This window comes from Anomaloglossus baeobatrachus, chromosome 6 (assembly GCF_048569485.1).
Source record: "Anomaloglossus baeobatrachus isolate aAnoBae1 chromosome 6, aAnoBae1.hap1, whole genome shotgun sequence".
Lineage (NCBI taxonomy): Eukaryota > Metazoa > Chordata > Amphibia > Anura > Aromobatidae > Anomaloglossus > Anomaloglossus baeobatrachus.
Genome location: NC_134358.1, coordinates 62,584,560 through 62,599,397, shown reverse-complemented (window position 1 = coordinate 62,599,397; position 14,838 = coordinate 62,584,560). Strand labels below are relative to the sequence as shown.

The window sequence follows — 14,838 nt, the reverse complement described above, 5'->3', positions numbered from 1 at the left end:
GTACCCGGATCTGTGGCATTTCACGGTCGGCCAACCGTGGGCACTGCCAGACCGACCAGACTTGCTGTCTCAAGGGCCGTTTTTCCATCTGAATTCTGCGGCCCTCAACCTGACTGTGTGGCCATTGAGTCCTGGATCTTAGCGTCTTCAGGATTATCTCAAGAGGTCATTGCCACCATGAGACAGGCTAGGAAACCAACGTCCACCAAGATCTACCACAGGACGTGGAAAATATTCCTGTCGTGGTGCTCTGCTCAGGGTTTCTCTCCCTGGCCATTTGCCTTGCCCACTTTTCTGTCCTTTCTTCAATCCGGATTGGAAAAGGGTTTGTCGCTAGGCTCCCTTAAGGGACAAGTCTCTGCGCTCTCTGTGTTTTTTCAGAAGCGCCTGGCCAGACTCGTTCCTGCAAGGGGTTTGTCACATCGTCCCTCCTTACAAGCGTCCGTTAGAACCCTGGGATCTGAACAGGGTGCTGATGGTTCTTCAGAAACCACCGTTCGAGCCAATGAGGGATATTTCGCTCGCACGCCTTTCGCAGAAAGTGGTTTTTCTAGTAGCAGTCACTTCACTTCGGAGAGTGTCTGAGCTAGCAGCGTTGTCATGCAAAGCTCCTTTCCTGGTGTTTCACCAGGACAAGGTGGTTCTGCGTCCGGTTCCGGAATTCCTCCCTAAGGTGGTATCCCCCTTTCATCTCAATCAGGATATCTCCTTACCTTCTTTTTGCCCTCATCCAGTTCCAGTGTGAAAAGGATTTGCACTTGTTAGATCTGGTGAGAGCACTCAGAGTCTACATTTCTCGTACGGCGCCCCTGCGCCGCTCGGATGCACTCTTTTGTCCTTGTCGCGGGCCAGCGTAAAAGGACACAAGCTTCCAAATCAACCCTGGCTCGGTGGATCAAGGAACCAATTCTCGAAGCTTATCGTTCCTCGGGGCTTCCGGTTCCCTCAGGGCTGAAGGCCCATTCTACCAGGGCCGTGGGAGCGTCCTGGGCCTTGCGACACCAGGCTACGGCTCAGCAGGTGTGTCAGGCGGCTACCTGGTCGAGCCTGCACACTTTCACGAAACACTATCAGGTGCATACCTATGCTTCGGCAGATGCCAGCCTAGGTAGGCAAGTCCTTCAGGCGGCGGTTGCCCACCTGTAGGACGGAGCCGTTACGGCTCTATTATGAGGTATTATTTACCCACCCAGGGACTGCTTTTGGACGTCCCAATTGTCTGGGTCTCCCAATGGAGCGCCAAAGAAGAAGGGAATTTTGTTTACTTACCGTAAATTCCTTTTCTTCTAGCTCCAATTGGGAGACCCAGCACCCGCCCCTGTTTTTGTGTACACATGTTGTTCACGTTGAATGGTTTCAGTTCTCCGATATTCCTTCGGATTGAATTTACTTTAAACCAGTTTATAATTTTTTCCTCCTTCTTGCTTTTGCACCAAAACTGAGGAGCCCGTGGCAGCACGGGGGGTGTATAGGCTGAAGGGGAGGGGCTTTACACTTTTAGTGTAATACTTTGTGTGGCCTCCGGAGGCATAGCTATACACCCAATTGTCTGGGTCTCCCAATTGGAGCTAGAAGAAAAGGAATTTACGGTAAGTAAACAAAATTCCCTTCATTCTCTTCAAATCAAAGAGCTTTAATCAACTTGTGCTCTTTCCTTCCAATATACATAAATAGGCGGTTCAGCTGTCATATTGTTCTGTAGCTAGCATGTTGTACAACATCCTGATTATCTTTAATTAGCATGCTGCATTCATACGACATACAGTGGGATATGCCAGCAACGGTATATCGCCCCCAATATTTGCCCAACAGTTGGAAAATACTTGTGCTCTCAGGAGCTTGTGTCTCACTGAAATGGGTTGTTCCACTAATTAAGGTAGATTTTAATTTAATAGATCTTTGAATAATACCAAGTTCCACAATTGGATCTGTTTTGAAAGAAAGATAAAAATGTTCCTGTGCTGAGATGATCTTATAATGTGCTCCAGTTGTGTACTGTGTCATGTCATGTCTGAGCATGCAAAGCGGCTCCAGCTCATGGTGGGCACATACCACTGCCTGGCCAGGGGAATAAGCAGAAGTCAATTATGATAAGAGACTACAGACACAACACTACTGTTTTCTGAGTCATCACATTTTCCTGCCTGTTTTATCACAGGAGCGGGAGTTCATCAGAAATCAAGTCAATGATGGGAGTTTAGCAGCCACAAGAGATCATACTTCACTGACTTTATTTTTTATGAACTCGGAGGACTACGAATGCAGGAGAAACACCCACTCCTGTGATAAAACAAGCAGGAAAATGTTGCCTCAGAAAGCGGCAACTGAGACCCCTTAATGTTGTGCCTGTATAATCTCTTATCAGAAGTGACTTCTGTCTCCTCCAAAGGCCAGTGTATATATCCCAATACAAAGTGCAATATGATAAGACCTATTCCCCAACCCAACCCCACGCTTGCCCCTCCCACCGTCCTCCAGCATCATGGTAAGTGTAATCTACATTAGGGGAATCATCATGGCCGACTTTCCAGAAATGTCATCATGTTAACTTAAACAGGTATGCACAAGGCACACTCGAGCCATCGTGTTTTTTTCTTCAAAGGTAATCTATCGTGTGTTTTTTTTTTATTTTTGTATTAAAAATGGTGATTATGAAATAAAGTATTTTTAATACAAAATGAAAATCGCAGCTTATTTAGTTGTTCTGTAATTCTAATTTTACTGTATGCACTGGGGGCCATGTTGGATTTGCTGTGTGTGTAACGACAGTTACACACTCCTTTTATGGCAGCACCTGTGCATAGAGAACAGTGGTCGGGATCCAACCCCCCCACCTATCTTTTACGTTACAGTGGGCGTCTGTTGTTACCTGGACGCGCCCCCAGATCACAGCAGAGGGAGGAGATCAGTGCCATCATTGTGGAGCTCACAGAGTATGCTGTTTTGCTCCACTATACCCCTGTCAACCGCCGGGATATGTGGGTACGGGCTGCCTACCCTCCCACCCCCCCGTTAGTCTCCGGTGACACCCCCTCCCTCCTCTCTGCCCGCCGCTGGTGTGTGTGTGTGTGTGTGTGTGTGTGTGTGTGCGCCACTGCATGTGAGTACCGCCGCTGATACTGTCTGCACGGCTGTGTATCTAATCCTATCCTGTGTGATACTGTGCTGAGCTGTGTATTTAATCCTACCCTGTATGATTCTCCTGCTGTCCTTGGTGACACTTTATACATTTCTGGTCACCAACAAAATGGCTCTGCACTGTGTTCCTACATGTCAGTCTCTGTTATGTGTTGTAAACACTCAGATTAGGAGGGAGGAGGCGTGCCATCACACACAGGAGAGCAGACTCCGCCCACTTTTACTGCAGTTGTAATGTGAGCTTTTTATACAGTGGAATTTCTGTAGGATTTCAGAAGCTGCTCCCCCTAGTGTTTAACAGTGGAAAATATTAAACTTTTTATGTTTTTTTTTTTTTTTTATATATATATTTTGCTCAATTAAAAAAAATATTTAAACAAAACATTAAAATATTACTTTACATTTTTTCAGTTATTGAAATTTTTTTTTTCTGACAATACCTTCCCTTTTAATAATGGCCTAATGTATAATGTTGATAAAATTAAAAATTGCTGGGGTACATTATGTCAGCGAAGTCCTTTAAATAATCCTTCATATGTCCACTAGTTTAGAAAACATCTGTCCATGATCTTTCCACTGTCTAGTATTTTTGATGGAATTTGTTCTTTTATTGCGCTAAGCTGAACTCTAACAGTCTGTGTTCATTTTATAGATGTGATTAATGAGAAGGGACTTGAACATGTCACTGTGGACGACCTGGTCGCAGAAATTACTCCCAAAGGCAGAGGTGAGTGATAGAGTGTGTGTGTGTGTGTGTGTGTGTGTGTGTGTATATGTATGTATGTATGTATATATATATATATATATATATATATATATATATATATATATATATATATATATATATATATATATATATATATATATATATATATATATATATATATAATATTATATAGCCATCTATAGCAAAGCGCTAGACAAATGTGGTAGGGTGTTATTCTCAGCTATGCACTGATGAGTCAGCTGTCAGTCAGTGTCGGGGCGCTGCTGCAGCCGCCACTCACTATGTGCTGAGCGTTGATTGAAACGGCACCGTCCACACCTATGTGACTGAAAACCAGAGGCTGCGGGGAGGAATAAAGTTAATTTCCTCCCCGCAGCCGGGATTTCGGTGCTGTTAGCCATACGGATTCAGAACACTATTAACCTGCAGAATAACTCAGTCTGCAGGTCAGTAGTGTTTTTTGTTTTTTTTTTTGTTTTTACATGACGGGTTCCCTTTTAACTGACTCTAAAAAGTATAGAATTGTTACAAGTCTTGCAGGGACACAACACTCTTAAAGTTGCTAAGATATTGGAGTTTGATCTTAGAATCCTCAAAAGTTTTTTGTTTTTTAAAAAAAAAAAAAAAAAAGTGTTGCGAAAGGCATGTTATTTGACAAAGATTTCAGAAGAATCAGATGTGAAGCGATCAGGAAGCCATAATCCTCCAGTGCAGTCATATTCGAAATGTGCAGCATGCCCTGGAGGCCCTTTTTTTTTTTTTTTTTTTTTTATTTTTTCCAAAAAAAAAAATGTATGTACTGATGAGTGCCGTATATACTAGAGTATAAGCCGACCCGAGTATAAGCCGACCCGCGTATAAGCTGAGGCCCTACTTTTATCACACAAAAAAACTGGGAAGTCTTATTGACTAGAGTATAAGCCTAGGGTGGGAAATGCAGGACCCTGTGGTAATGAGCCGATGTTGTTGTCCCCCTGTGGTAATGGGCCCATGTTGTTGGCCCCCTGTGGTAATGTCCTCATTTTGGGCCCCTTCTTGTCCCCTATTATGCCATTGTACGTGTGTATACACACACACACACACACACACACACACACACACACACACACACACACACACACACACACACACACACACACACACACGTATATATTCTCCCTTGTCCTCTGTTCCCACGGTGTCCTATTACCTGCTTCTTGCAGGCACAATGGACCCCTCGGTGATCGCGGCCGGTGTAGGGGCCGCCTTTGTTGTTGTCCGTGCTTTACTTCACTTGAATGCTTTGCAGCACTGAAAATCCTATTAAAGCGTCTAACAACATAAAAAAACATTTTACAGATGGTGCTGATCTAAAGTGGACATAAGGGAAATTAACTATTTTGTGTGGTGTGACTATCTGGATTAAAGAGATACATTTGAAAAATTTGGCGCGGTCACTGGTCTCCCTTTTCAGCAATAACTTTTTCTTTGACTTTTACATAGATTTATTTATCTAAGGATGTATTTATTACATACTGGTAACAAGCCCTCTAAGGAGCAGATGTGTTTTTTATTTAGTTGTGTTTTTTTTTTTGTTTTTTTTTTTTTGTTTTTTTTTAATTCCACCTCCTAAAAACTGATGTGAAAGAGGTATACCAGGGAAAATGCAGCTTGTCATGCAATTAACAGAAAAATGTTAAAGTCAGTTCTCAGGATATGGTGACACAGAAGCAAATGGTTGTTTTTTTTTTACCTTTTATAATTCCCATGCTTTTTTAAAGATTTAATAAGCTAGCTAGTGATGCATGTAGAGTATGTGCCTCTAAGTATTGCACTGAGAAATACAACTTAGCACCAGAAACTTTGCTAGGAGCTCAGGTTGCCAATCAGTCATCTAGTTCCTATATAAGATCCTGGATCTCACTACTTGGTGCCGATTATAGCTTCAGCTTTTACTCCAAGCGATACCGGTTTTGTTGGTGAACCTGTTGATGGTGATCTTTGTTGTGATATTGAGTAGTCTGAACTTTTCCCTGTTGAGCGTTACTTCATTCCCTCCTCCTTTTTTTTTATTTCTTCTATTTTGCTCCCCTGTACACTTTTTGTCTCTCCTGTGTGTTTTAAGTGTAGTGTGTATGAGTTTCCGTTCTCCCCTGTCTGTATCGTTTTGTGGGGTTTCATTATTGGGTTGCCCGGCCTAATGGTAGGTGAGGTGAGAGGAGGAGTAAAATGAGGGCTTAAGACAGGCGTCACGGTCATCCTGGGGGCTCGGACCTGGCTACCGTCAAGCCTACCTCAGAGATAAGGGACAGTGCAGGCTCCCAAGCCTGAGGGCCAGCATGGGGGGCCCCTGACCTGTCATTGCATACTCTGATACCTATAGACTCAAAATAGACTGGTAGTTAAGGGGTTAAAAGCATTGTCTTTCTGCTGACATTTCGGAAAGGCTTGATGTCTGTGCATTTGAGTTTGCAGGTGTCCACCACCTTCCACACAGAGGTGTCCTGCTCCAAACACATACAGCACCCACAGTTTAGGGTGCGTCCTGGAAACTCCAGTAACTCCACTTTAGGTCACCTGTCTCTGATTTCAGTAGCTAGATCAGCCCCTTCTCTGCCACGGCCTATTGTATTTAAAGAAAGCTGAGCACTTGACTTGAGCAGGCAGCCAGCCCCCTCCGCTCACAGTAAACCTTCTGCTGTCATACACAAGCTGGAAGGGGAGCTGTCAGGACCGTGCTCACAGCTGAAAGTCGAGTCACCCTTGGAAATAAAAGTATATTATGTTGAATCGATTTTGTACTACTAGCACATTTTAATGGTACATTTTGTTTGGAGGGGAAAAGCAAATAACCCATATATTTTTCCATATTTCTAGAGATGAATCAGTCTAATCATTGTTCCCTTTTTCTCTCCAGCCCTGGTGCCTGACAGTGTGAAGAAAGAGCTGTTACAGAGGATAAGGGCTTTCCTTGCCCAGCATGCCAGTCTTTAACTTCATTTGCCTATGTGTTTTGTTTTGTTTTTTTTTTTATCTATGTGTGTTTTGCACAACTTGTTTTCCATTTTCGAGCTGTTTTTTATTACATAATTTGTATCATGTAACCAAATAAATCATTGCCAAACAAAGATGTTGCTTCTTTGCTTCTTATTGGATAGCTTTGCCCCAACCTAGTTCCTATTACAGGACTGCACGTTTATCAGTCGGCTCTTTACCACCAGCCGTTCTGTCATGTTAGTAAAGGCAGACGACATGGTTCAGGGCCGGATGTTATACACCGGGAAGGGGGAGACAATGGGGCCGGATGTTCTACACCGGGAGGGGGAAGACAATGGGGCCGGATGTTCTACACCGGGGATGGAGGGAGACAATGGGGCCGGATGTTATACACTGGGAGGGGGGAGACAATGGGGCCCGATGTTCTACACCGGGAGGGGGGAGACAATGGGGCCGAATGTTCTACACGGGGATGGGGGGAGACAATGGGGCTGGATGTTCTACACCGGAAAGGGGGAGACAATGGTGTCGGATGTTCTACACCGGGGATGGAGGGAGACAATTGGGCCAGATGTTTTGTACATTTTCTAGGACAAGGTTTGAAAGCGTCTCAACGAGTATGTAACACTTAAGTTTTTCTATAGTCTAACACATACAGTACATGTCGTACTATCCCGTAATTACATAGTAACTAATAAATGGCCTCTCAAACCATGTATTATATTCCATATGAGTCGTAATAGTAACGGTGTCATAGACAGCGTGAACAAGCGATGTCTGTACCACCTTAATTGTATATTTGATTTCTTTTTCGCTCCTAATTGGGAGACCCAGACAATTGGGTGTATAGCTACTGCCTCCGGAGGCCGCACAAAGTACTACACTTAAAAGTGTAAGGCCCCTCCCCTTCTGGCTATACACCCCCCCGTGGGAGCACGGGTCCTTCAGTTTTTTGCTTTGTGCGAAGGAGGTCAGACACGCACGCATAGCTCCACTGTTTAGTCAGCAGCAGCTGCTGACTATGTCAGATGGAAGAAAAGAGGACCCATACAAGGGTCCCCAGCATGCTCCCTTCTCACCCCACTTTCTGTCGGTGGTGCTTGTTAAGGTTGAGGTACCCATTGCGGGTACGGAGGCTGGAGCCCACATGCTGATTCCTTCCCCATCCCCATTAGGGCTCTGGGCGAAGTGGGATTTTACCGGTCTCCAGGCACAGAGACCGTGCTCCATCCGCAGCCCCTGGAGAAGCCGCTGGATTTGGAGCTGAGTATCGTCAGGGACATGGCCCTGCTCCGTCAAGGTACTCTGTGTCCCCGTGCATACGCGCGCACACCGCAGCATTGCTGGGTGTGTTAGTGCGCCGGGGACAACAGCGCTGCTGCGCTTGTGCCATTTCCTCACTTCAGCTTAGCTGAGTGGGTAGACTCAGGGAGAACGGTCGCGCCGGCCGCTGGGACTGCGACGCGGCTGGGACTTGTGGTGCGCCGGGGACTTCCGCGCTGGCCGTGCATATATCACGGCCGCGCTTATTACTACAGTCCCCGGCTTTTGCGGCCTAGTTCGTTCGTTCCCGCCTCCGCACCTGCCAGTCAGGAGGAGGGCGGGACGCTGTACAGAGCATCAGCGCTGAGGGCTGGAGTCGTTTTTACATACTCCAGCCCTCACACCAGGCACAGTAGGACGCAGTTTCCCGCTCTTTGTTTGTGGCACGCCCACGGTCCGCCCCTCTTCACAGAACGCCAGCAGCCATTCCTGCCTGCACGCTGAGCTGCAGAGGGGAGACGGGGAGACCCAGACACGGGATTCTACGGCCTCATACCCGCTGTTCAGCGGGCGGTAAGCAGCCCTCAAGGGCTCACCCCCACTTGTGCCGTTTGTATACTGAGTATTTTGTGTTTGCAAATACTTTGTACTGTACGGTCGCTGGTGATTCTCGGCTATATACCCTCCTAGATTACAAGGAGGCAACAGCATGTCGTCCGCAAAACGCAAGGGTGCCAAGGCACAGACATTATATGCTGCCTGTACCGCATGTGGGGCTGCTCTACCGGCAGGTTCCACTGACCCCCATTGTGTGCAGTGCTCGGCCCCTGTGCAACTTGCACAGCCGGGGCCTCTGCTGGACGTGACCCAGGGTGTACCACCTGTGGATGCTGTCCAGGTGACAGGAACGGAGTTTGCAGCTTTTGCTGACAGATTGTCTATGACCATGTCAAAGATTCTTGAAACATTGCAGTCTAGACCAGTAACTCAGACCATGGACACTGTGGCATCATTGCTCCCTGGTCCCCCTCAGCTGGAACACTTCCAAGCTCCGGGGGTGTCACATGCACCCCAGGGTGACGATTCTGACTCGGACGACAGTCCCAGACAACCTAAGCGGGCTCGTTATGAGGGGCCCTCAACTTCGTCTCACTGGTCAGGATCCCAGCGGGACGAATCTATGGGTGATGAGGCGGATGTAACTGATCAAGATTCTGATCCTGGGTCCGCTCTCCATCTGGATACACCGGATGGTGACGCCATAGTGAATGATCTTATAGCGTCCATCAATAGGATGTTAGATATTTCTCCGCCAGCTCCTACTGAGGAGGAGGCAGCTTCACAGCAGGAGAAATTCCATTTCAGATATCCCAAGCGTAAATTAAGCACTTTTCTGGACCACGCTGACTTTAGAGATGCAATCCAGAAACACCACGCTTATCCTGAGAAGCGGTTTTCTAAACGGCTTAAAGATACACGCTATCCTTTTCCCCCTGACGTGGTCAAGGGTTGGACCCAGTGTCCCAAGGTGGACCCTCCAATCTCCAGGCTTGCAGCTAGATCCTTAGTTGCAGTAGAAGATGGAGCGGCACTTAAAGATGCCACTGACAGGCAGATGGAGCTCTGGCTGAAATCCATCTATGAAGCTATTGGAGCGTCGTTGGCGCCAGCTTTTGCAGCCGTATGGGCACTCCAAGCTATTTCAGCTGGGCTTATACAAGTCGACTCGGTCACACGTACATCTGCCCCGCAGGTGGCACCATTGACCTCTCAAATGTCTGCATTTGCGTCTTACGCGATTAATGCTGTCCTGGACTCTACGAGCCGTACGGCGGTGGCGTCAGCCAACTCCGTGGTTTTGCGCAGAGCCCTGTGGTTGAGAGAATGGAAAGCAGATTCTGCTTCCAAGAAGTGCTTAACCAGTTTGCCCTTTTCTCGTGACCGATTGTTTGGGGAGCGTTTGGATGAAATCATTAAACACTCCAAGGGTAAGGACTCTTCCTTACCTCAACACAGACAAAACAAGCCCCAACAAAGGAGGGGTCAGTCTGGTTTTCGGTCCTTTCGAGGCTCAGGCAGGTCCCAATTCTCCTCGTCCAAGAGGACTCAAAAGGATCAGAGAGGCTCAGATTCTTGGCGGACGCAGTCACGCCCAAAAAAGACAGCAGGAAGAACCGTTACCAAGACGGCTTCCTCATGACTTTCAGCCTCCTCTCTCCGCATCCTCGGTCGGTGGCAGGCTCTCCCGCTTTGGCGGCATTTGGCTGTCACAGGTCAAAGACCGTTGGGTGAGGGACATTCTGTCTCACGGGTACAGGATAGAATTCGTCTCTCGTCCTCCAACTCGTTTCTTCAGAACTTCCCCACCGCCCGACCGAGCCGATGCTCTGCTGCAGGCGGTGACCGCTCTAAAGGCGGAAGGAGTGGTGACTTCCGTTCCTCTTCAGGAACAAGGTCACGGTTTTTACTCCAATCTGTTTGTGGTGCCAAAGAAGGACGGGTCCTTTCGGCCCGTCCTGGATCTAAAGTTGCTCAACAAACACGTAAAAACCAGGAGGTTCCGGATGGAATCTCTCCGCTCCGTCATAGCCTCAATGTCTCAAGGAGATTTCTTAGCATCAATAGACATCAAGGATGCTTATCTTCACGTGCCGATTGCGCCAGAGCATCAGCGTTTTCTACGCTTCGTTATAGAAAGCGAACACCTGCAGTTCGTAGCGTTACCTTTCGGGCTGGCAACAGCCCCTCGGGTCTTCACCAAGGTCATGGCAGCAGTAGTAGCTGTCCTGCACTCGCAGGGTCACTCCGTGATCCCGTATTTGGACGATCTACTTATAAAGGCACCCTCTCAAGAGGCATGCCAACACAGTCTGAACGTGGCACTGAAGACTCTCCAGAGTTTCGGGTGGATTATAAACTTTTCAAAGTCAAATCTAACCCCGACCCAATCAATAACATATCTTGGCATGGAGTTTCATACTCTCTCAGCGATAGTGAAGCTTCCACTGGACAAGCAGTGCTCTCTGCAGACAGGGGTGCAATCTCTCCTGCAGAACCAGTCCCACTCCTTGAGGCGCCTCATGCATTTCCTAGGGAAGATGGTGGCAGCAATGGAAGCAGTCCCTTTCGCGCAGTTTCATCTGCGCCCTCTACAATGGGACATTCTCCGCCAATGGGACAGGAAGTCGACGTCCCTCGACAGGGATGTCTCCCTCTCTCAGGCAACCAAGGACTCTCTCCGATGGTGGCTTCTTCCCACCTCATTGTCAAAAGGAAAGTCGTTCCTACCCCCATCCTGGGCGGTGGTCACGACAGATGCGAGCCTATCAGGGTGGGGAGCAGTGTTTCTTCACCACAGGGCTCAGGGTACGTGGACTCAGAGAGAGTCCACCCTTCAGATCAATGTTCTGGAAATCAGAGCAGTCTATCTTGCTCTGCGAGCCTTCCAACAGTGGCTGGAGGGCAAGCAGATCCGGATTCAGTCGGACAATTCCACAGCGGTGGCGTACATCAACCACCAAGGGGGAACACGCAGTCGACAAGCCTTTCAAGAAGTCCGGCGGATTCTGACGTGGGTGGAAAACACAGCATCCACCATATCCGCAGTTCACATCCCAGGCGTGGAAAACTGGGAAGCAGACTTTCTCAGTCGCCAGGGCATGGACGCAGGGGAATGGTCCCTTCACCCGGACGTGTTTCAGGAGATCTGTCGCCGCTGGGGAATGCCGGACGTCGACCTGATGGCGTCACGGCACAACAACAAGGTCCCGGTTTTCATGGCACGGTCTCACGATCACCGAGCTCTGGCGGCAGACGCCTTAGTTCAGGATTGGTCGCAGTTCCGACTACCTTATGTGTTCCCACCTCTGGCATTGTTGCCCAGAGTGATCCGCAAAATCAGGTCCGACTGCCGTTGCGCCATTCTCGTCGCTCCAGACTGGCCAAGGAGGTCGTGGTACCCGGATCTGTGGCATCTCACGGTAGGACAACCGTGGGCGCTACCAGGCCGTCCAGACTTGCTGTCTCAAGGGCCGTTTTTCCATCTGAATTCTGCGGCCCTGAACCTGACTGTGTGGCCATTGAGTCCTGGATCCTAGGGACCTCAGGTTTATCTCATGATGTTGTTGCCACCATGAGACAGGCTAGGAAACCATCCTCCGCCAAGATCTACCACAGAAGGTGGAAGATATTCTTATCTTGGTGCTCTGCTCAGGGAGTTTCTCCCTGGCCATTTGCATTGCCTATTTTTCTTTCCTTCCTGCAGTCTGGGTTGGAAAAAGGTTTGTCGCTTAGCTCCCTTAAAGGACAAGTCTCTGCGCTATCCGTATTCTTTCAGAAGCGCCTGGCGCGACTTCCTAAGGTACGCACGTTCCTGCAAGGGGTTTGTCATATCATTCCCCCTTACAAGCGGCCATTGGAACCCTGGGATCTGAACAAGGTTCTGATTGCTCTCCAGAAGCCACCTTTCGAGCCTATGAAGGAGATTTCCTTTTCTCGGCTTTCACAGAAAGTGGCTTTTCTGGTGGCGATCACGTCTCTTCGGAGAGTGTCAGAGCTGGCGGCGTTATCTTGCAAATCTCCCTTCCTGGTGTTTCACCAAGACAAGGTAGTACTGCGTCCAATTCCAGAGTTTCTTCCCAAGGTGGTATCTTCCTTTCATCTCAATCAGGATATCACTTTACCATCTTTGTGTCCGCATCCAGTTCACCAATTTGAAAAGGGTTTACATCTGTTGGACCTGGTGAGAGCACTCAGGATCTACATTTCCCGCACGGCGTCTCTGCGCCGTTCGGATGCACTCTTTATCCTGGTCGCTGGTCAGCATAAAGGGTCGCAAGCTTCCAAATCCACCCTTGCACGGTGGATCAAGGAACCAATTCTTCACGCCTACCGTTCTGCTGGGCTTCCGACTCCTTCTGGACTGAAGGCCCATTCTACCAGAGCCGTGGGTGCGTCCTGGGCATTACGGCATCAGGCTACGGCTCAGCAGGTGTGCCAGGCGGCTACCTGGTCGAGTCTGCACACTTTCACCAAGCATTATCAGGTGCATACCTACGCTTCGGCGGATGCCAGCCTAGGTAGACAAGTCCTGCAGGCGGCGGTGGCCCACCTGTAAGAAAGGGCTGCCTGACAGCCCGATCGCGAGGTATTATTTTACCCACCCAGGGACTGCTTTTGGACGTCCCAATTGTCTGGGTCTCCCAATTAGGAGCGAAAAAGAAGAAGGGAATTTTGTTTACTTACCGTAAATTCCTTTTCTTCTAGCTCCAATTGGGAGACCCAGCACCCGCCCTGTTTTTCTGAGGGTATTTGTTTTTCGGGTGCACATGTTGTTCATGTTAATAACTTACGTTCTCCGATATTGTTTATCGGATTGAATTTGTTTTTGAAACAGTTATTGGCTTTCCTCCTTCTTGCTTTTGCACTAAAACTGAAGGACCCGTGCTCCCACGGGGGGGTGTATAGCCACAAGGGGAGGGGCCTTACACTTTTAAGTGTAGTACTTTGTGCGGCCTCCGGAGGCAGTAGCTATACACCCAATTGTCTGGGTCTCCCAATTGGAGCTAGAAGAAAAGGAATTTACGGTAAGTAAACAAAATTCCCTTCTTGTAATTTTGCTTTCATTAGCGTCCTTTAGTCCATTGAAATCTGATCATGAAACCCCCATAGTCATATTAATAGATGCAGGATACATTCCAAGAAACAATAAGAAGGTAGATGTCCTACATGGATGTTTGTTATCTAGAAGACAGGATGGGCAAATAGTTCCATAACCCTAGTTGTATGATATGATGCTCCAATGGATGCCATATTACACAGGTGTCCTACAGGGATAATGGTCAGTTCTACAACCGAAAACCGAGGCACCATACAACACCGCTTTATCGTATGGATGAGGCCATAAAGGAAGCCTAGCGGCACAATTTTACAGCTGTATAAGGAAAAATTCTCCCGCGTCCGCTCTTCTAAAATCAATTTTATTCCAAAATTCTTCTAAAAAGATGTACAATCACTGGTGCATGAAGGATAAAAAACAAATTCATGACACAATCCTCCCCGGGATGCCTTAAGTCTGGTGTACACACAGACATGTTTCGGACATTCGTCCTTCCTCGATGTGTGTAACTAAACAACTAATCCAGGCATCTTGTAATCTAATTGCAACACCTACACCTGCACCAAGAATGAAGGCAGGGAATTCCACCCACCACAAACTGCCACTGACACATAGAATTTACAATTTTACTCTTATCACCCCTCAAGTATTGTCAAACAATATTAAAACAATTAACTAAAGATAGTCAATTATAAAAATAATTCACATCATGTCTGATATTCATACCACTGGATGTCTCTTGGCCCAACAATAGTCTCCTGAGATCTCCCCCTCTCCTCGGGGGGTTAACTCTTTCTATACCCTGAATGGAACAGTAGGTAAGATCACCCTGATGTACCTCCGAAAAATGTTTCGAAGCCGCTGAACATTTAAAGTTTAATTTATTCCTAGCATCAGACAAGCGTCTGTGGATTCGAATTTTTAACGCACCCGACGTGCATCCCACATACTGAACCCGAAAGCTCGTACATGAGATCAAATAAACAACATTAGTACTATTGCAATTGATGTAACGAGTAATGGGATATATTTTAGATGTAACAAATGATTCAAAGTTTTTTGATGGACTTGCCACACTACAACATGTACAAATGTTATGACCGCATAGATAAAAGCC

At 47.5% G+C, this 14,838-nt stretch overlaps 1 protein-coding gene across 2 annotated transcripts in view; it reads left to right on the top strand.

Annotated features, from left to right (window-relative positions):
• ENY2 (ENY2 transcription and export complex 2 subunit) overlaps nt 1-6,972 on the top strand; it is a 48,133-nt gene extending 41,161 nt beyond the window's left edge. For both annotated transcript variants that reach the window (XM_075352953.1, XM_075352952.1), the window contains exons 4-5: nt 3,791-3,865; nt 6,762-6,972. In XM_075352953.1, coding sequence (XP_075209068.1) covers nt 3,791-3,865; nt 6,762-6,838 — 152 coding nt within the window. In that variant the 3' untranslated portion in view covers nt 6,839-6,972. The remainder of the gene's footprint in view (nt 1-3,790; nt 3,866-6,761) is intronic.
• The last annotated feature ends 7,866 nt before the right edge of the window (nt 6,973-14,838 follow it).